Consider the following 23,067-nt stretch of genomic DNA (forward strand, 5'->3'; position numbering starts at 1 on the left):
TTCCATATTACGATCGACTTCGGGGTTGGTTCCATAGTAAAAGTTGCTCGGTATGATCTATATATTCAGCCCGTAAATTATTGCAGCTGACTAAATAAACAGCCTGTATTTAGCATCAAGAACATCGCATTATTGGTACGTAGGATCCTTCATCTGTGTAGTCAGAGGGCCTACCGCGAACCACGTTCGACGTGCTGCCTCCCTGTCACACTTACGTACGACTTTACAAGTGCGGCAGAGAGGCAACACGTCGAACGTGGTTCGCGGTAGGCCCTCTGGCCGCGGGGGCGCTGTTTTTAGCGATCACGCACACTTCAACAAATATTATGCTTACAACTTTGGCAACTTTGGACCAACTTCACCAGGAAAGCAATTAACACCCTAAGGGTTCAATATAACGACGCCTTCAGAATCCTGATGAAGTTGCCAAGGTGGTGTAGTGCGTCGAGTATGTTTGCGGAGGCTCGTGTCCCCGATTTCATTGCCGCAATTCGGTCTAGAGTGGCGTCCTTTTGGAGTAGGCTGCGCAGCTCTGAGAACTGTATCCTAGCCACGATTAGTGAGGATTTGCACAGTCCAATCTGTAGGTTTTGGCTGTCTCTGCATCAAGATGCGAACCGAAAGTAGTTATTTTATTTTATTTTATTCTAAATTGTAATTTAAAAAAAAAATCGTTATACGGTTACTTTACTTTTTACACTTTTGTGCCATTTAAAATTGTAAATTCTGTGTATCACGTTATTTTATATGGGTGCTTGCCTGAAATAAAATCAATTTATTTATTTTTTATTATTTTATTTATTACACCATGCTTACACATACAAACAAAAAATATCAGTCCGACAGCCGACGGAGGCTCCACATTGGCTGAAATTATCGGAAGGACCTTTCCCTTATTGGATGTCTGAAAGCGCCTATGATGAGAAAAAGCTGCAGGAAACACCATATTAATAATTACTATGAATTGTTATTTAAAAATACGTATACCATCATAGCATACGTATTTGTAAATAATAATGTACGAGTATGATTCGTTACGGGTACTGCAGTTTTTAGATGTATGATAGAGAACTTTAACAAATAAGGACTAACAAATGATTGATAAATTGTGAAGTTCATTACTGTGGTCGTATACTCGTATGGTATAATACCCGTGTAATACGTGTTACAGCGTTTCTGTAACACGGGTATTATATTTAACGCAACCAAACACTTGAGAACTCTGACATGTCAATATAATTTCGAACATCGATCGTCCTAGATAGTAATTGCGTATACATCGTTTCATTAACGAAAGGTTAGATTGGAGAAACATGCGTGTCATCGTAAATGATACGATCCATAGTAAACCTAGCAAATGTATTGCATACTAAATACTAATCAATATGTAAACAGGCCCCAAGGCAAGCGCTCGTAGAGACCTTATCAGAAAAAATAAATTATTGATTATATCTAAAATTTTGTTATTTAGAATACCGCGGTGTCTTTGAGAAAGTTACTTAATTCAAGCTCTGAATGCACTCCTGTAATTAACACTTCGACATGACGACCTCGACGTCTCAAACACAAAAGATGTCACTCGGACACCGAAGTATCAAAACTGAAATTGAACTTTATAGGTCTGGGTTGGTTTTTTTTTTGGTTGAGTTTCAAGGTAGACGTCTCGAGAATATTTTTTTGTTATGCTCGTTAATGTTGTTTAAAGTGTAATATTGATAGCTTATTATGCAGTGAACTATCGTGGAACTGCTGAAAAACTAATTTTGAAACGCATTGAACCGACACCCAGCAATACATCTTAGCTTTTAGTAAAGTCCAGCTATCTCTTTACTAAAAGCAACTACCGAACCACGTCATGCTCTACGAGCACACTTAAAAGTTAATGACACTTGACATTCGCAAAATCATCATAGATTTGATGGAGGCCTATGTAAAAAACACGGTGTGGTATAGATTTTAAAAGTTCAAATGTCGATTTCCTTTATACCATGGAAATGAAAAAAATACGATCAGCAAAAAATCTCTTTTAAAAGTAGTGGCTGTGAACCGAACGCCGTGCTCGGTGGTGATGAAACTTCGCAAAGCTTTTTCAAACTAATTTCCTCTCGCAAACAACATAATTTTACCAGTTTAAATTAAAAGGGGGAAAGCCTGTTTGATGGTATGCAATATAAATGCATTAGCTTCACCCACGGGCACAAGCCATAGTGCGGAAATTAGAGTCTATGTGCGCACGACATAGGGTATCATGTAACGTGTATTATTTTTGTATACCATGTGACAGCAGGAATAAATGAAATGAAATGACATATCTGTATTATGTATGTGGGCTTGTAAAACCCCACAGATTTATAAGGTTACTAAAATGTCATGTGTCAAAGTTTTCAGAAATCGGTCTTGTTTTAGAAATAGTGACGCATTGAACGTTACGCGATTTAAGATAAATTTCATTATCCGCCGCGTGTTGAGGTGATTTCATTCGGAGCGGGGTAAAGCGTGGGCAATGCCCACTGGGCATTCTGCATGAACTTTGTTTTTAACGATCGTTTTAGCCTAGTAGGTGGTGGTGCCTATGAAGTCGATGGGCCTGGGTTCGAATCCCGGCAAGGGCATTTATTTGTGTGATTAACACAGATATTTGTTCTTGAGTCATGGGTGTTTTCTATGTATTTAAGTATTTGTAAATTATATATACCATTGTCTGAGTTAGTCAAGCTTACCGCGGGACTGAGTCAGTCTGTGTTGTTTTGTATAGTCGTTAGATTTGTAGCTGGCCTCCAACGGCTTATCGTTAGTATATTGTTAACTAAAACCGCGCGTGCCACTATCTGCAAAAAACCGGCCAAGAGCATGTCGGGCCACGCTCAGTGTAGGGTTCCGTAGTTACTCTTCCGTCACAATAAGCTAAACTGGAGCTTAAAGTGTAGTAAATGTTACCTTTCACCCGAGTTTAACAAATAGGCAAATTTGCATAATCAGTACCTAATTAAAGTAAGTCTTTTTACTATGAAGGGAAAACTTTTTGCGATAACTCAAAAACAGCTAAACTGATCATATCCGCTATAGTTTTCATTTAATGTCTTTCTTAAGCTCTACTTCCACGATTTTTTTCATATTTTTTGGACCTATGGTTCAAAAGTTAGAGGGGGGGGACACATTTTTTTATCCTTTCGGAGCGATTATCTCCGAATATATTCACTTTATCAAAAAATGTTTCTTGAAAACCCCTATTAGTTTTGAAAGACCTTTCCAACGATACCCCACACTCTAGGGTTGAAGCGAAAAAAAAAATTCACCCCCACTTTACGTGTAGGGGAGGTACCCTAAAAAAAATTAAATTTTTAGATTTTATTGTACGACTTTGTCGGCTTTATTGATTTATATATCCATGCCAAATTTCAGCTTTCTAGCACTAACCACCACGGAGCAAAGCCTCGGACAGACAGACAGACAGACAGACAGACGGACATGGCGAAACTATAAGGGTTCCGTTTTATGCCATTTGGCTACGGAACCCTAAAAAGGGTCGTATAATTGTAATTGGCACCTGAGCGCGGGCTAGTCCAACGTTCAAAAAACCATCTTCACGTCGCCGCACGCACATTCAAACAAAAACCCCGACTGACGCACTGAGAAACGGCTCGAGATTTTGTATGAGTGTGCGTGCGGTTACGCGTAGATACTATGGCGCACACATACAAGCCGCGCGCGGTGCGTTATATGAAGATAACCTACTTCCCCACTCTTTGTATAAGAAACCATTAGAATAAGAAACCATTTATTGCCACACAAAATACAATGTTTCACTAAAAAATAATAATATAGGCATGCGCGGCAAAAGGAACGGACTCAGCGTACGCTGCGTCAGCCATTTTATTAAAAATTATTTGCGCAGCGCTGATTTTCAGTCCTATGTACTATGTTTCGGCATTGCCCGGCTCCGTTCGGCTCAGCATTGCTCCGAGAAATTATTAGGGTTGGCATAACTTGATGTCCCTATATGTGCATGACCACAGATAAGATAATTACTTGAATTTTGAGAACCCTAAATGGCCGAAAGGGATAGTGCCATAGATTAAAAAGAGACAGCATAATTCGTCCCTGAATCGCTGTCAAACTTCGGTTTTGTAGGAAGTGTAATTTCTGTACGGTGTAGAACTATTGTTTATTCTGGTACGAGTGCATAGACAGTAAGCTTAGTAAGTTACGTACATACGGTAGTGAATATAGTCCTCCTCATCGTTTTCGATGACGGCGACCCTAAATAAACACATTATGGACGTTGTCTAGCATGAGCCCTAATCAGTGTCAAACTGACGGTAGTCAGGTTCCTAACGGTAGTAGGTGCCATTCATTTATTACGTAAGACTATTTTTGCCAGTTTTTGACCAAATCAAACCCCTAGTATTCCAGATGGCGAACCTTGCGGAGAACGTTGTAGTGTAGTTTAGCGCTCGAAGAAAAGTTCACTAGCTTGTGAAGCTTGGATTACATCCACTAGAGCCCGCATACATACTTAGAGTCAGGGCAAGATAAATTGGCAGCGATTTTGATAGCCAGCCAGTGCAAGTGTTAAGTAAACGTCATAATTTCATAGATTTTTGACGTTTAAAATAACACTTGCACTGGTTGGACTATCAAAATCTTTGCCATCTTATCTTGGTCCGACTCTAGCCACTGGATGTTGGCTGCGACATGAACACCGCCTTATTATTAGACTCACTTTAAAACCGCAATAGTTATCATTTGGCTGTTCTCTAGAACTTGCCTGTTGCTTTAATTAGTCTAAAGTAGCCCAAATGTACGAGACAGCATCTAATGCTTTTGGACTTAAAATGCTTGGACTGAAATAGTCGTATCCACATAATTATTCTACCCCCAGTAAGCTCCAGTAATCCCCATAACCATAAAACTTTACGGGCCTGATTGAGTTAAATTATGTTTTATCCCTTTCATACAAATACATAAGTCAAAATGACGGATAAAGACAAACGATTCATAACTAGTTCAGGCCAGTAACACGTTTATGAATAACGCCATAAGTACATAAGTACCTACTAATGAATATTAGGTACAACTTTCAAAGGCTCGTTCTTATCCTCTCGTCCTTTAATTATTTATATAAGAATTCAAGTCTTGGAGACCCTCTACATCTCTAAGGATAATTTAATACATTTTTTTATCTCTGACACTTCGAGACTTATACATATCTAAAGATTTTTATTATTTGTTGGTTTTATTTTTTTATCATAGTTTTTTTGTGTAATTTGACATTTAGAGACAGTATACATCTCTAATAAGGTATATATTATTTCATCGATTCCATATTTGTAATTGTATTTTGTAATTTTTATTGTTTGTAAAAATTTACATGTGAAAGTGCCGCGTGGCCTATTTGCTGAATAAATGTTTGATATTTGATATGCTCTATCTAGTGAGGTTGATGATTTATTTTGAAGGATTAACTGCTCTTGTAAGATTCGGTACAAATTCTTGGCCAAAGGTATGCAAAGCTGAAACTAAGGCATGTTGGGATAAGATTAGATCGGGTAAAAGGTATATACAAAAGATATAAGCATGATACAAAATTATACGAGAGAAATACACATTTATACAAAATAGAAGTAGAAAGAGAAAAAAAAATACATTTAAATAATACTGTTCTGTTATTGATTAGTGTTTAGTATGCAATACATTTGCTAGTTTTACTATGGATCGTATCATTTACGATGACACGCATATTTCTCCAATCTAACCTTTCGTTAATGAATCGATGTATACGCAATTACTATCTAGGACGATCGATGTTCGAAATTATATTGACATGTCAGAGTTCTCAATTGTTTGGTTGGGTTAAATATAATACCCGTGTTACAGAAACGCTGTAACACGGGTTACACGGGTATTACACCATACGAGTATACGACCACAGTAATGAACTATACAATTTATCAATCATTTGTTAGTCCTTATTTGTTAAAGTTCTCTATCATACATCTAAAAACTGCAGTACCCGTGACGAATCTTACTCGTACATTATTATTTACAATTACGTATGCTATGATGGTATACGTATTTTTAAATAACAATTCATAGTAATTATTAATATGGTGTTTCCTGCAGCTGTTTTTTCTCATCATAGGCGCTTTCAGACATCCAATAAGGGAAAGGTTCTTCCGATAATTTCAGCCAATGTGGAGCCTCCGTCAGCTGTCGGACTGATATTTTTTGTTTGTATGTGTAAGCATGGTATCCATTGCTTCCTTTTGGTATCCATCGCTTCAGCATAATATATGTATTCTAAGATAAAGATATTTTATTATTCAAGCAGGCATATTACAATGCGCTTATGAACATCAAATAAAGCTACACCGGCTCTAACCCTACACCTCTGACCCGAGAAGATTTAAATCCCCCCTTTATTGAAGGAGGGCATCCCAATAAGGACCGACAAGAAACTCGACGGGACACATCTTTTCAAAACATTACATCTTATAATTAACATGCATTAAATAAGAAAAAAAAAAACAATTTAGATCATATTGAACTTATCCCATACAGGGATAAGTTCGCCTTTGTTGTATTTATTTTTGAGTCGTATGTGTTGGCATATTATTGTATCGATTAACGTATTAAGATTACTAATAAGTTTTGGTTTCTTTGTTCAGTATATAATATAATAGGTAAGTATTAATATTTAAAAATATTAGTGGTAACACGTTGTAAAAAAAAAAAAAATCTAGTGCTAACCACCAATTATCTGTTAACCTGTTGCTACCGGTGGGAACCTATAATTGGCTCTTTGTTATCTATATATATAACTATTGTACAATCTATAGCTGTTGGTTCTCCGAACAATAAATAATAATAATAATTTAATTTACTCTGTAACTGTGTTTTTCGTGTTTTTATTTCTATGTACAATAAAGTATATACATACATACATACATACATATTGAATTCTTACAAAAGGCAAAGAAAAATAAAATTAATAAGGAAAGAAAAAGAGAATTATTGTAGGTTTATAGGTATCGCTTTTGTAAGTTTTGAAAAAAAAACCTTTAACCTAGTTTTTCATTGTGTCAATAACATATTAAAAAGTAATGGAGAATAGAAAATATTTCAAAGTGATAAAACGTTTTCTCTTTTTGTAAGAAATCAGAAATCAGAAATCATTTATTGCGAGCCATAGTACATAGTTATTACATTTAAATTATAGAAACACATGGCACCCTGAAAAGGGTATTGCAAGTATTCTTATAGCTAGCTAGGACTAAAGTTATTATTAAATATAGTAGTACCCATTTATGAACATTATTTTTAAATACACATAAGTATAATTATATTATAATTATTCTTTTACTTAACCTATGGAGGAGATCAAAGTTAGTTTGTTTTTATATTTATGTTATATATACCTACTAAGTACTACTTATAATTAATATTTCTTATTATATAAAATTATCTCCCATAAATTCTTGGGTAGAGTAATATGCTTTCTCTATTAAAAAGGGTTTTAGTTTTGATATGAACGGGTTTAATTGTTTTATGTTTCTTATTGTGTTGGGCAGTTTGTTGTACACTTGTATTGCCCTGAAATACGGGCCTTTAAGCCCTGAAGTAAGGACATTCACATGGAAAAAGCGTGGTCAAAAAGTTGTACAGTGTACACTTCTGTTTTGAAGAACCCCATACTGTAGCCCCTTGAGACAACCCTCGGCCTACGCTAACGCTCGGTCAATTACATGTGGCTTAACGGCCCGATTTGAAGAGTGAAATATGATAACGATAAGTTCTGGTTTAGATAAGTTCTATCTAGATATCGTTTGTATGTCGTATAATTGACAGAAGCAGCTCGATTCGGGCAACCAATGTCACTTTGACGTTAGAAATATCGTAGACATAAGGAAAGAAATCTCCATATACCAAAAAGTGTCATCAAAAACCTTAAATAGGTGGCGCTACAATACCTAGAGTACTTGAACAAAAAAATCAAATCATAGACGGCGCACTTCACTCCGTCAATAACGCCTAGGTTCTTAGCTACTCTAGCGCTACTTTGGAAAGATTTGGAACTATTATTTATAGCTGACAGCTGGACACTTTTGCAACAGTTCTATCATAAGAGATGCCACTCCTCTTAAATCCACACTCCATTGTAGATAGATCTTGTTGGGATCACAGCGGAATCGAAATAAACGTCAATTTTGACATGTCGTTTAGTTATCGATATTTTAAAGATCTTTCCAAGGTCTTAAACGTGTCTTAATCATTCTTCGAATCGGGCCGTAACTCCAATTAAGACTGTTAAGGCGGAAGTGCACATCGTAATTGGAATAATTTAACTTTATTAACGTCTGCAGTCTCGCAAATGTTTTCAATAAACTGAGGCCAGCGAAATAAGATTATATTTCTGCTGTTTTCTTTCTTTGCAATTATCATCATCGTTATCTATTTAACGTTATTCAGAGTCTTTACCACACAGGCGTGGATCCAGCCCTCAAGAAAGGTTGTGGTCACAGCTACCCGAAAATCGGCCAAGTGCGAGTCGGAGTACGAACTCCCTCATGAACGATCATCAGCCTATCGATCTCGATAGACTGTGAAAGTGTAACGTTACAAGTCTATGAGAGGGATACCTAATGATTCCCCGACCAATTTTTAGTAGATTATCGATTCCCTGACAAAGTTTCGCCGAACATCGTTTCGCAGAGGAATTTATTCGAACCTACATGTAACTTTTTGACGACTAACGTTTGGTCACAAAACAGGTAGGTATTTTGTGGTTTGGTAGTCTTGGTTCACATATAATACCGTTCAATTCGCTTTTGTGTAAATTAACAGAATATAGGTACATTATTGGAAGAATTGTGAGATATTGCTATTTTACCAAAATATTTTTAACCAAATTTCATTTCCCAACAAATATTATATCCCATAAAGACAAACCGCTACCAGAAAAGCAGGTTTGGTTACATCTGCGACCCCAGAGAGACAAATCGTTGCCAGAAAAACTGGATAGGTGAGGTTAGAACGACGACCCCCGCAAAGACGAACTGTTGCCAGAAAAGCAGGTTAGGTTAGAACTGCGACCCCCACAAACACAAACTGTTGCCGGAAAAGCGGGTTAGGTTAGAGTTGCGAGCTGCGACCCCCACAAAAACGAACTGTTGTCTAAAAAGACTGTTTGGTTAGGTTACTATTTAATTCTTAAGTTAAATCTGTTTGCTTTATATCAAACAAAGACAGCAATATATTAAAAGCGGCCAAGTGCGAGTCGGACTCGCGCATGAAGGGTTCCGTACCATTTAAGACGTATTAAAAAAAAATCTACTTGCTAGATCTTGTTCAACATTTTACCACTTTGGACACACATTTTACCACTTTGGAACTGTCTCTCGCGCAAACTATTCAGTTTAGAAAAAAATGATGTTAGGAACCTAAATATCATTTTTGAAGACCTATCCATAGATACCCCACACGTATGGGTTTGATGAAAAAATTTTTTTTTTAATTTATTGACGTATTAAAAAAAAACTATTCACTAGATCTCGTTCAAACCAATTTTCGGTGGAAGTTTGCATGGTAATGTATATTATATATTTTTTTTAGATTTTTCATTCTGTTATTTTAGAAGTTACAGGGGGGGGGACACACATTTTTTCACTTTGGAAGTGTCTCTCGCGCAAACTATTCAGTTTAGAAAAAAATGATATTAGAAACCTAAATATCATTTTTGAAGACCTATCCATAGATACCCCACACGTATGGGTTTGATGAAAATTTTTTTTTTTTTTAATTTTTATGACGTATTAAAAAAAACTACTTACTAGATCTCGTTCGAACCAATTTTCGGTGGAAGTTTGCATGGCAATGTATATCATATATTTTTTTTAGATTTTTCATTCTGTTATTTTAGAAGTTACAGGGGGGGGGACACACATTTTTTCACTTTGGAAGTGTCTCTCGCGCAAACTATTCAGTTTAGAAAAAAATGATATTAGAAACTTAAATATGATTTTTGAAGACCTATCCATAGATACCCCACACGTATGGGTTTGATGAAAAAAAATTTTTTTTTTAATTTTTATGACGTATTAAAAAAAAACTACTTACTAGATCTCGTTCGAACCAATTTTCGGTGGAAGTTTGCATGGCAATGTATATCATATATTTTTTTTAGATTTTTCATTCTGTTATTTTAGAAGTTACGGGGGGGGGGGGGCACACTTTTTACCACTTTGGAAGTGTCTCTCGCGCAAACTTTTCAGTTTAGAAAAAAATGATATTAGAAACCTCAATATCATTTTTAAAGACCTATCCATAGATACCCCACACGTATGAGTTTGATGAAAAAAGATTTTTTGAGTTTCAGTTCTAAGTATGGGGAACCCCCAAAATTTATTGTTTTTTTTCTATTTTTGTGTGAACATCATAATGCGGTTCATAGAATACATCTACTTACCAAGTTTGAACAGTATAGCTTTTATAGTTTCGGAAAAAAGTGGCTGTGACAGAATCGGACAGACAGACGGACATGACGAATCTATAAGGGTTCCGTTTTTTGCCATTTGGCTACGGAACCCTAAAAATGACTAAATAAATTATTTATTTGTCATATGTTAGGCTTGTAACGTTTTGATTTGATTTACTTACCTATAAACTTAGCAACTAAATAATTCGATGAAAAAAATGGTAATTTTTTTTTTTTGAAATACGGAAATGACTAAAAATTGGTTTGCAAAAAAACATTGTTATGCTATTTGTTGAGCATTATCGCAGGCATTTACTCGAGTAATTTTTTTTTTTAATTTAATTTCGAAGAAAGTCTAATTAATAATTAAAACAGTTTAGTTAGTAATTTAGCAATTGCGGTACTTAATTGCCCACTGATTACCAGTTCGCCGGACGATATCGGCCTATCAGTTATTCACAATTGTCAGCTTTTATCGTCCGGCGAACTGGTAATCTGTGGGCCTTTTTAGTTATACTGCATACATACACATATTATGGCGTAAAAGGTAATGTATTGAAAATCGCAAGCGAATTATTGCAGTCCCTGTTTAGATACATACCTATAACTACGCTAAAAAACTCCTATTGCTTATTTCTAACTAAGACAAAAAACACTCTACCTATCGTGTTTTGACCAACCAAAGGTGTCTCGGGTAATTGTGACGGTTACCAAACAATTATTCTACGAAAAGTAAATCTGCTTATCAATGTTATGCCAAGTTGCCACCTGACGTAGTGAAATTCTGCCAAAACGTCTGCACAGAAATATATCTTATACCTTTAAACGAGCAATTCTTGTATATATATTTCTGTGATCTCGGAAACGGCTCTAACGATTTCGCTGAAATTTGGTATATGGGGGTTTTTGGGGGTATATAATCTATCTAGATTAGTCTTATGTTTGGGAAAACGCGTTTTTTCGAGTTTTCATGCGTTTTTCTTTCGACGCAGAATATGGTCGCTAATTTCGTGTGGCCGGCCACTGTCCGTCTGGTCCAGCGGGTTAAGACGCGGACTGCTAAACGAGTGTTACGGGTTCGAATCTCGCCCGCTGACTAACTTTTGTTTTTTTATATGTTCAAATATATATAAAAAAAAATAATTTTTATTGTTTTAGACAAGTTTAATTTAGTAAAAAAATGTAGTTAAGATTATCACCTATAGACCACCATATTACAATAAATAGTTATAACCGAGCAACGCTCGGTCGCCCAGGTACTTAATAATTAAACAGCGCGCGATTATACTTACACCGTGTTTTTTTAAGTCGATTAATTTCAAGGGTGCATTCCTTAGCTTAAATTACAGAATAGAATAGAATAGAAAATATTTATTTGGCATAAAATTAAACAAAAACAACAAAGTAAATAATTACACGTACACCAAATAGGATGCCGCTCAGCATACGCCGTGTCTTTTAAACGCGGCACTGCGCACTGGTTTTCAGGGAACCCAAACTTAAAAACTAAAAACTAATTAAGTAACTTTCAAGGGGCAGGGCTTAAATTAAGTAATTATCTCAAAGAAATCGGTATTCATCATTATCTATATTCGCTTGCCCTTATCCCATTCATTGGGGTCAGCGCAGCATGCCTTTTCTTTTTTGCATATCTTTCTGTCACCCGTCATCTCTTCGTTCACTCGCGTTCGTTTCATGTCATCTCTCACATAATCCATCCATTCCTTTTTCTAGGTTTTCCTATCCCGTTCCATCCCTCCACATTCATTCGTAATACCTTTCTCGTCACATGACTTTCATCCCTCCGTATCACATGGCCATACCACGCTAGGCGATTCGCTCTTAATTTCCTATTATGGGTGCAACTTTCAGGCTTCCTCTTATATACTCACTCTCGTCTCTCAGTCGTCTCTCTATTACTTTTTCCCATATATTATGCTATGTGACATGAGCTTCATTCCTCTATAGTTGTTGCATTCCTGTACATCCCCTTTGTTTTTAAATATGGGCATCAGCAATTGTCGCACCATTCTTCGGGAAAGGTTTCTTCATGCAACAACTGTAGCGGAGTTTTACTCTCAGGGGGATGTAATAATAACCTCGCTACATGGATCTACACATATACAAAGCACAACATAATATAGCTACTGCACCGACCATGAATTAACACTCGATGGGCGCACAATTCCATCTCCTCTCAATCTCGTATCTCTTTGTTATGAATGTAACCTCAACACTCTCGGGGAAAATTAGAAGGGCCCCAAGTCCCGTGGCTATTATCGGTGGATGCACGGCACAACTGAATCTCCACAAGAGAACTCATCGTGCATCCCGCAGACTTGTATACTCTCCTCATGCGATGAGTACTGAGGTGGGGACCATGTGGTCCCCGACGAGCCTCCACAACAACCCCTACAGCTCATCCATCAGCCTCCATAATTAACCTCCAGTAACTCAAACCGATAAACTCCAGCCACCTCACTTGTTACATTCAAACTCGAGCTACACACAAAGAATATCAATCAATTCTTCAACTCAGCTCTTTCTCAGGGTAGTCGTTAACTCAAGGTCACTGCAATATCCATATATTATATATATATAAATATCAGAATATAGATATGTTTCGCTTACCAAGAGTCTCCTGTACGCGATTGCACGCGCCACACCACCTGTTACCTCCCAGCACTCAGATCGCCTCTCTACTTGTACCCGCCATCTTTTTCCACCGTCTCCTATATCACTAGCCGACCTCGATCGTCAGTGTTACCAGTGAAAATTACGCTAAGAGTGACAGATATGATACATACCACAATAACAGACTTCGCGATCTCCGCGACAACAACTTATTGACAAATCGGTATTCTAATTAAAATTCATAAATACAGAAATTTCAATCGTGAAGATGGGTTTAAATTGTCAAATGTGTGGAATCCTGTGTTTTGTTTGTGTAAAAAAACCATTGATATCTGAATCCAACACGCGTAGTGACACTGTGAGTGTGGTGTGCTTGAATAGACCAGTGGTAACGTTGAAAGCGAACGCAGCCGACGCGCACGAATGAGGGTAGACCGAGCGCGGTCAACACAACTTTGACACCCACCCGCTATCTCCAGTTACCCGTGAACAAGATGCATGTAACTGCGTCGAAATATCAGGAGCTCAAACACAATATAAAAGGTAATCACGGTTTATATCCTGGTCGATTAAAGTCTAGTCGGATTCATGAGGTTTCCCCTTATTAATAGAGTGATTCTTAAGGAAAGTCAAGGTTATTTTGTTAAGGTTTTGTGTAACCAGTGCGAAACCGGGGCGGGTCGCTAGTAATAATATAATTATTGCGTGTGCAATATCACATGTCATTGACGAATCGCTGTAGAATGACATTGCTTTTCCTGTGGTGAAAGTGATTATCTTCTTTAGATTAGCTATCGTGTTGATTGGCGACCTTCATCGCGAGTGAATCATAATATCGCTGCACTTTCGACATCCCCTTAACTTAGAATCAGTTTAACATACAAATTTACCAGTTTGATTGTCTAGTAAAGATACCTTATCGGAAATAAAGAATAATAAAGCAATATAAAATCCAGTAGGTGTTAGTTTCAGTATAGTTGTAGTTAACATTTTGCTGGGAAAACATGAAGACAGTCGTGATACTAGCAGCTCTTGTAGCTGTGATAGCTGCCCTCGATATTGATCTATCTGGTAAGAACACTAAGAACTAGTCAACCAAAATTTCATTGAGTACTAAAACGTAATTTTTATAGTAGTCGGTTTCTAATTAAAGCCAGTTAGTGCCCATAGGGAAAACTGAGCCTAAAATCTTGACCCACCTGTCCTTTTCCTTACTAGGAAGAGTGTGGTCACGGGGGAAAATGTAGATGTAGTGCAGGCACGCATGGCCGGAAACAGGCAGGCTGTCGATCGCATATTGCCTAATGCTTTTGTATTTTCTGGATCTGGAGCATTACATTATTCCCACACTGTTCTACCCAAATCTTCTTCTTTTCCTGCAGAACAGAAGGACATCTTTGAGTTAGACGTCCTGTAGCTTGCTCTCCTATAGTGTATCTCTCCCGAATATATTTCATCGTGATGCCGCGTACATAATACATTCTGCTAGTGAGTGTAAGCTTGTCTCCTCCTTCCCACAGTGTGGGCAGGAGACGTGTGCGCAGAGACGCCTCCTAAGTAGATACTTGTTTTACGTAGAGTGTTGTGACCCGTAATAATACCAGTTAGTAGACTGCTCTTACCTAGTTTCACAAGATACCTGGTGATACGGAGGAAGGCGCGGGGATCTAACCCTTTATTTATGTCTGTAGTTATGGCCATGGGTTTTTAGGCGCCCTTGTCTCGACTAACCTTCCTTAAGATATCCAACCTTAAGATTTAAAAAGAACCTACTCCTTCCCATAATTCATCGAGATTTCCAGATTTCTTGAAACCAATTTGTTTTTTTTTTGTGAAGAGTTATTCACAATTGATCCCATTGTCATTATCCATAAATGTCTGCCAACTCTAACAAGCCGTTGATTATCGTTTGTCCCTACCTATCTGTTATTTAGATTTTTGTGTTTGTTAGAAAGCGACAAAGTTTCATAAAGGTTTGCTAAGTATTATGAATAAGGTATTTATTTTATGTTACCTTGTATTTCAACTCATCAGCAGTGCCCCTTTATCAAGTGTAAGCAACGCCATAAAATTATGGTATACTGTTTTGCTATTCTAGTTGAAATTGATGACATTGAGCGCCAACAAAAAGTCCTCAGCCTATTGGAGAACATACAACAGGAGAGCACGGATGCTGACTGGTGGCAGATTGGCTCCGAATACGACGTAGAAGCTAACATTAACAGCTACACTGTGAGTTAATTTATATAAAAATACATAATTGCTTGGTCTTAATGTCTTATCATCATAATAGAAAAGCCTGGCGGTTTTCGGTGGAGTAGACGCCAGATTTCACGACCCACAGCAGAAATATCAGTAAAATATTAACATTTGTGTACGTTGCTTGCCTTTAATTTTCTTGTTCCCTTTTTTGCTTCCATTTTCTTTAGGTATTGTTTAAAAAAATAAGACGGATTACGTGTTGCCTCAAGTAAAAAATAATTTAACCTCGTCTGGTTTTCAATAAAACGCTCTTCTCTCTTACAATTTGCAGCACTACCTTGTTCGTTTATTTTCCATCAGATCTGATGTCGCTAAACCAACCCTTTTTACAGGATGAAAAGGCCGTTGAGGAGTTCCTGCATTACTACAACAGCGGTTTTATGCCTAAAGACGAAACGTTCTCTATGTTTAATGACCGAATGAGAGAGGAAGCCATTGCTCTCTTCAAGCTCCTTTACTACGCTGACGACTTTGACACCTTCTTCAATACCGCCGCCTTCGTCCGAGTGCATTTTAATGACGGCCAATTTCTCTACGCATACTACATTGCCATCTATCAACGTCCAGACACAAATACTCTGGTGCTGCCTTCTCCACACGAGATGCTTCCTCAGTACTTCGTAGACACGAAGACTTTGCTAAAGGCCTACCACGTAAAAATGCAAAACGGCAATGATGGACAGGAAGGCGTTAACAATCAAAACGGGCGATTCATATTCTATGCCAATTACACTAGCCCCTGGTTGACCGGCAACGAAGAAGATAAGTTGTCTTATTTCACAGAAGACATTGACATGAACTCGTACTACTATTACTTCCAGATTTTGTTCCCGTTCTGGTGGAGCGGTAACAGCCTCGAACAATTTGACGAATACCAAAGTGACCTGTTTTATTTTACCTACCAACAGCTCGTCGCTAAGTACTATCTGAACAGACTCTCCAGTGGATTGGGTGAAATCCCTGAATTTTCGTGGATAGCACCCATCAAGCCTGGTCATTACAGTAGTTTGTCCACCAACTATCCCTTCTTTTCGAGAAATGAAAATTACCAGATAAACAAAGTTGAAAATGCAATGAATATACAGTACCTTAACAACTACGAGCAATATTTTCTGTCATACATAGAGCAGGGCAACTCTGAGATAGTAAGTATTAATTAATTTATAATCTGTGTGTGTAAATACTACAGTCGAGTTCATAAATATGTTCACATTTCTCACTTTAATCCATTGTAATAAGGTGAAAATATGTATACATATTTATGAACTCGACTGTACAGTAAAATATTATCTGAATATTACTTATGTGCACGCTTGTACTTTATCTGGCCTAGCGTTGAAAAAACCCGGAAAACTACGGAAATAATTCCAAACGGCTCGTTCTCTTCATGTTTCAAAACAATGCAAAATTCAGTTACAATACTTCCGAATAAAACGAACAAAGCCGAAAAAACAAATCAAGCCAAAAAAAAACAAAGTTTTTTTTTAGTCTTCTGTATTTTCAATATGTACTTAATTAGAAATTTAAACAGGTAGGTTAAGGTTGCACGTCTAATGTGTTAGTTTCTGGCATTTTATTGACTTTGACACTACCGGCACTCATCAATGGCATTGTGCATGACGTATTTAATTTTTTGTTATAAAACTGGAAAAAGACGAAATTTGGTTAAAATTTTCTTCCCTGATCTGGCAATAGGTTGTATAGAAAAGACTTATCAGCAATAAGGCCGCTTGCGCCGTCTTCTTAATTTTAATATGTATCTTGCGTCTTTTTCCTTGCGTTGTCCCGGCATTTTGCCACGGCTCATGGGAGCTTGGGGTCCGCTTGACAACTAATCCCAAGATTTGGCGTAGGCACTAGTTTTTACGAAAGCGACTGCCATCCGACCTTCCAACCCCAAGGGTAAACTAGGCCTTGTTGAGATTAGTCCGGTTTCCTCACGATGTTTTCCTTCACCGAAAAGCGACTAGTAAATATCAAATGATATTTCGTAGGTACATAAGTTCCGAAAAACTCATTGGTACGGCTTCCGGATTGCAAGTCGCACGCTCTTACCGCTAGGCCGCCAGCGATTAATATGTAACTTGTGTATTAATTAAATTTTCGTTTTCGTTAATGAATATTTTATTATATTTTAATTCAAAAAGAAATATTAACCTACTTAGGGTCCCTTAATCCTATTGCCAAAGTAGGTAATCAATCTGATAACTTATAACAACCAATTCAGTTACAGAATAAGAAACTGATCAATCTGCGTAACTCACCCGTTGACTTAGTGAACGAATACTGGTTCACTAACTATGAACTGGCCGAAAATTTGCCTCAGAACCAGAAGCGCTCCTACGGGATCGTCGGTCTTCATCTACTGGCCGGTACTCCAGACCCATTGGACAAGTAATTATGTTTTCACTTCTCATATTAGCAAACTTGGTATTTAAGATAGATAGATACCTAAATAGAAAGATATTTCTTCAACTCCTCGTTCGGTCGAAGCCACGTGTAAGCGACGTAAATTTGCTTTTTATGATCTAATGCATAAAGTAAAATTATCTATCGACTTAGTTCCAAAACCTGGCACACAAACTGCCACTGCTACAGCTGACGGCCGGCGCGCACTCCTCGGCCCGAGTACTCATTCCTTAAGTCTTGTATAAATACGGCAAAATAATCCTTTGATATTAACTATAAAATTTTCCTTGCAATCGAAGTGAAAGCAAAGAAGTAATGCCCATTTTATGTTCGACCTATATCGACCCCCGCTTACCCTAGACCGCCTCGGATAACTTGGGTTACTATGTGCCCTTCTTGTATTATCTAATATTTATTTTACTTCAATGAGTAAAATAAAACACTCTCAATCATTGTTATGATACCTGAGTACTTAGTTTGTGAAAGTTTATGGCTGTCTATTTTTCTAGACGCATCGCGATCCCCAGCGATTTGGAGCTATACCAGACCTCTCTTCGTGACCCTGTCTTCTACCAGTTCTACGCACGCACCTTGAATTACATCTTCCAATGGAAAAGAGAAAACTTAGAACCCTACAGCTCAAGCGACCTTAACCTTGAAGGGGTCCAGATCAGCGACGTTCAGATCGATGAATTGGTCACCTTCTTCGAACTCTACGATTTTAACATTTCCAACGCCATCTACTACAGTGCCGAGGAGTTTAATGCCAACGACCGAACCAATTTCACGGTTCGTCAACCTCGCCTCAACCACAAAGTCTTCATGCTTAGGGTCAGCGTTCAATCTGATGTCGCCACTTCTGCACTGGTCAAGTTATTCTTGGGACCCAAATATGACAGCAATGGTTTTCATCTTAGCATTGAAGATAACTGGAAGAATTTCGTCGAGCTTGACTGGTTCATGATAAATCTCACTCTTGGACAGAATGAAATTGAGCGCAGCTCTCAGGATTTCTCTCTATACAGGAAGGATACCGATGCTGTAGCTGAACTCCTCAAGATGAGCAAGCAAGGAAAGGTTCCTTTCGATATGTCTGAGACCTTGTACCAGCCTGAAAGAATGATGCTGCCTAAGGGGACTAAGGGCGGCTTTCCCTTCCAAATCTACGTCGTTGTATACCCTCAAACTTCTCTCCCTCTAGAACTGACAAAATACAGTTTGTTGCTCCCGGACACAAAGCCATTATCATATCCGTTTGACCGGCCTGTGCGAGAGGCTTCTTTCAAGCAGCCGAACATCTACAACAAAGATGTCTTCATCTACCACGAGGGAGATGATAACCCTAACATCTATAATATTTAAGAATACTGAAGCTTAATAACTAAAGTGTTTAAACCTTCGAGCAACACCGGCTTCCGACACGTTGTAAGAGAGGAGCCTAAGCGATATCTTACCATTCAAATCTTTCTGCCATTTTTTGCGGGGGGAAACGTGCACACAGTCGCACTTCTCACTCACTACATACAAAATCCAATCTGTAATGACGACACAAATACATAGAAAATGACACACGTCAAAGACAAATCTTGCACACCTCGATCTCTTTTTGTGTACGGACGAGTCACAACATGCACCGCCATAGGCACAGTTTTGCCAATGCTTTGGCAGAGGGGAAATAGTATGAATGCTGTCTCCCTTCCCTGTGTTGCTCGAAGGTTTAAAATTTTTAAAAAACGTTTTTTAAGAAAAGTATCTACTTATAACATGTTCATACATATGACGTTTTATGTTCTAAATTAATGGACATAAAAAAACTATATTGTGATATATTTTCGCCTTTCGTTTCTTTAGGACGTATGTGAAATTAGGCACTTTTTCAGGACAGCCGTAAGTTAAAATTTTGTCTGCCCACATTTCATGCACTCCGAGGTCTTAACAGATTATTTTTAAAAGGTTTCACAACCGAGAGGTGCCAACAGGGCCATATTATTAGACCTCTGATATCCGGCTCACAGCGGTACTGTTTTTTTGTACCTCAAATTAATTTATAACGTACGTAATAGATTCAATGAACACATAACGTAATGAGACATCGGCAATAAAACGTAATCACTGAGTAATAGCTCCGCGGTAAAATGGCGTCAAAGAGGTACCTGCGGCAGCACCATAAACGATCAGACAGTGGCTTTATTCTGAAACGAAAACTTTTGTACATTAGAGGTAATTAGAGTCTGTGCGGAAAGAGAAGAGTCGTGGAATGTATGGGGTTCAATACATTCCACGACTCTTTCCGAACAGACTCTAAGCCTGAAGCCGAAGGCCAGGGCTTAATTAAAACGAATTCGTAATTCTTTTACCGCCCGTGGCACACACAATGTTTTTAATCACACTTGTGAGTAAAAAATAAATATAAAACGAAATGATTCTTTAATACGGTGAGATTTAAAAAATCATCCGCCATATTGTCATTTAGCCGTTTAAAATATTTTTACACAATATTCAATCGTAGTTGAATGCCGGACGGGGCTATGTATTCGATGCCTAAGCTATCAAAAAATTACAATATGGCGTCGAATGTTTAAATTGTCAACGTATTTAAGAATATTTTTTTCTTCGCAAGTGTGGTAGAAAACATTGTGATAACTCTGGGGGTAAGAATATTGCAAACTCGGGTCTTTAATACTCACCCTCATTTCCAATATCTCACTACCCTCGATGCACAATGTACTATTTTTTATTCGGACGCGTTATGCCATTCAATATGGTAGTCAATAATTATCTTCTACGATAATTATTATTTTGTTACCAAATTAAGGATTGTTTCTATTTCCCTGCCATCATGCGCAAACGCGCCGCCTCGCTGATCAGCAGGGTGAGGGCCAGCACCAACAGCATCCTAGCAATGTTTGCAAGCAGGTTGGATGGTGCGTATCTGAACCACTGCAGTGCGCTCCATGTATTCGGCAATATGTAATGTATACTAACACTAGACGTAAGATAAGTAGGTACTAACATTGATATGTAATTTTGGCAATTTGTTATATTTAATTTTAATGTAATCAGAATATTGTTACATTTTATTAATTAACTTATTTATTTATTTAATTTTTTGTAATGTATATTATGTTTGTTGTATGATCCCAGATGGTCGAAATAAATGATAATTTATTTTATTTATTTCTCTCTAAATTCGTGTCATTATGCAGACGTCCAATACGATTTAGATATAATTTTGCTCCTTATAATGCACATCCGCAAATAAGGCCTCATAACTGTACATAAGAGAAATTCCATGTGGCATTACGTGAAATACAATCAATTAAAAGCGTAGTAAATTTCCGGCAGCCATTTTGTAAAACATTTCGGCTTTTATATCGGTAATTCGACAGTATATTTTACTTGTATAGATGTTCATAGAATAAATTATTGTTATAGGGAATATTACGCAAAAATGCGGAGAGAGCGCCACCACAAACATAAACGTACTGAGGGCCTTCGATTTTGAGTTTCGCGATAGGCTCCCAGTAAATAAACCGCCTTCATGTATCAATGTCATAATGGAAACTTCTGAAATCATCAGTCAAGTGCGAATCCGTACTCGCGCACCGGGGGTTCCGTACAAACTTTCAATTCTTTCATCTAACAATAAACACGAAAGGCTTTTGACCATAAGTATACTAAGCATAATTCTGAACAGCGCCATCTATCGGGAAATTGGCTAGCTAATTTTCGTGATCAGGCCGCGTAGCCAACGTGCATATCGTTCACGCTCCTTGGCGAACGAAACGCAACTGTCACAGTCGCACTAATATGGAAGTGTGATAGAGAGAGATAGCTACGATATGCTTTAACGATTGTAACGTTGACTACGCGGCCAGGTCGTCTCGTTTTTGGCCGCCTCTGCCTCGGGTGATCTGTGGTGCTCATTCGGTCGCTATAAAACATTTTATATAGATTATTTCATTAAATAAGATACAGAGATATACTAAGAACTTCATGTTAAAAAATAACTTTAATGCCTTCAAATTGGGGTCGAGTGATTTGATCTTTTAATGAAACTGAAAATTTAGCTTTTTGAAAAGAAGGTAGTTGATTTTTTTTAAGGTTTTGTTTCAAGGGCCGAATAGTACAAATAAATAATAAACGTATACAGAAACTATATAACTAATTTACTGAAAAGCCAGGAAAAAAAGAGGTAGGGGAGCGTGGGGCTAGTTGTAACAAGGGTAGTTGTAACACTCAATTTTGAACTAGAATTTAAAACATTTTGATATTTTTTTTGTGTCCTTCTCATAAGTCGATGCATAACGTAAATACCGCCAGTGCCCCACCAGACATCGAAACAAGAAGATATACGTGCACGTGCTCTGTTTTGAACAGGTGTCGTAAAAAACACGCTTAAAAAAACTTTGATTTTGACTGCTGAAGTTAAATTATTTTTTCATTGTTACAATGTAAATTTAACTAGCTTTCGTTTGCTTTTGTAGATTTTTCTAAAGTTTGTAGTTTTTGAGATATTTAATTAAGTATACATAATGAGCATATGGGGCGAGTTGTAACACAAAGCAGGGGCAAGTTGTAACATGTTACTACTAGCCCCAACCACGTGTATTTCATTTGCGGCATTTTGTGCATTCTTTTATTCTTCTTTACCCTAATATTGCCCGGAAAAATGTGCCAAGTTATGGTATTGTTTTTTTAGCATGAGACACTACAAGAGAAAATCCGAGAGAGGATGAAAACCCCAGAATGTGTTTGAGTCGGCGGCATATAAGATTTAAGAGAGGGAGGAAAAAATGGCTAGCATTCGAAAAATAGCCAAAAATGTTGACTAGTGCTATGCTTTGCATGTGGAGGTACTTACAGTGAATCCGAGAGAAAATGGATCCAATGCATAAAATGCAAGCTATGGGTCCGCATGAAATGTGCCAAGGGAGAAAAATATTCGTTTGTGTGCTTAAACTGCAACTCAGATGAAGACTTATTAAGCTAAGTGATAAGTCAAAAGTGCCATCACGTTCTTTTTTTAAGTAAAACATTGTGATATTTTTTATGATAAGTATCATGTTGATTATTTATAGTCAAAGATTAATCTTTATAAGAATGAACGACGGTGAATAATACAAGACTGTGACCCAATAAAAACATGTTTTTTCGTATAAATGTTGCCTGTATTTTCATTGTTACAACTTGCCCCAAGCCTGTTACAACTAACCCCAGACATGGAGTAAGTTATAAGAACTCCCATTTTTTCAAAAAGCGCCTGGTGTAAAGAATGGGTACAGATT

At 37.5% G+C, this 23,067-nt stretch overlaps 1 protein-coding gene and 1 long non-coding RNA gene across 2 annotated transcripts in view; one reads left to right on the forward strand and one right to left on the reverse strand.

Annotated features, from left to right (window-relative positions):
• The window catches only part of LOC133527033 (uncharacterized), a 351,591-nt gene that overhangs the window by 275,637 nt on the left and 52,887 nt on the right, over positions 1–23,067 (reverse strand). The gene's annotated exons all lie outside the window — the stretch shown is intronic.
• Positions 13,317–19,608, forward strand: LOC133526971 (arylphorin subunit alpha-like). Its single transcript, XM_061863845.1, has 5 exons — positions 13,317–14,179; positions 15,207–15,340; positions 15,703–16,515; positions 17,598–17,764; positions 18,289–19,608. The coding sequence occupies exons 1-5, from the start codon at positions 14,113–14,115 to the stop codon at positions 19,139–19,141; spliced, it is 2,034 nt and encodes a 677-aa protein (XP_061719829.1). The 5' UTR covers positions 13,317–14,112; the 3' UTR covers positions 19,142–19,608.

Source organism: Cydia pomonella, chromosome 17 (genome assembly GCF_033807575.1).
Source record: "Cydia pomonella isolate Wapato2018A chromosome 17, ilCydPomo1, whole genome shotgun sequence".
In the NCBI taxonomy this organism is placed as follows: Eukaryota; Metazoa; Arthropoda; class Insecta; order Lepidoptera; family Tortricidae; genus Cydia; species Cydia pomonella.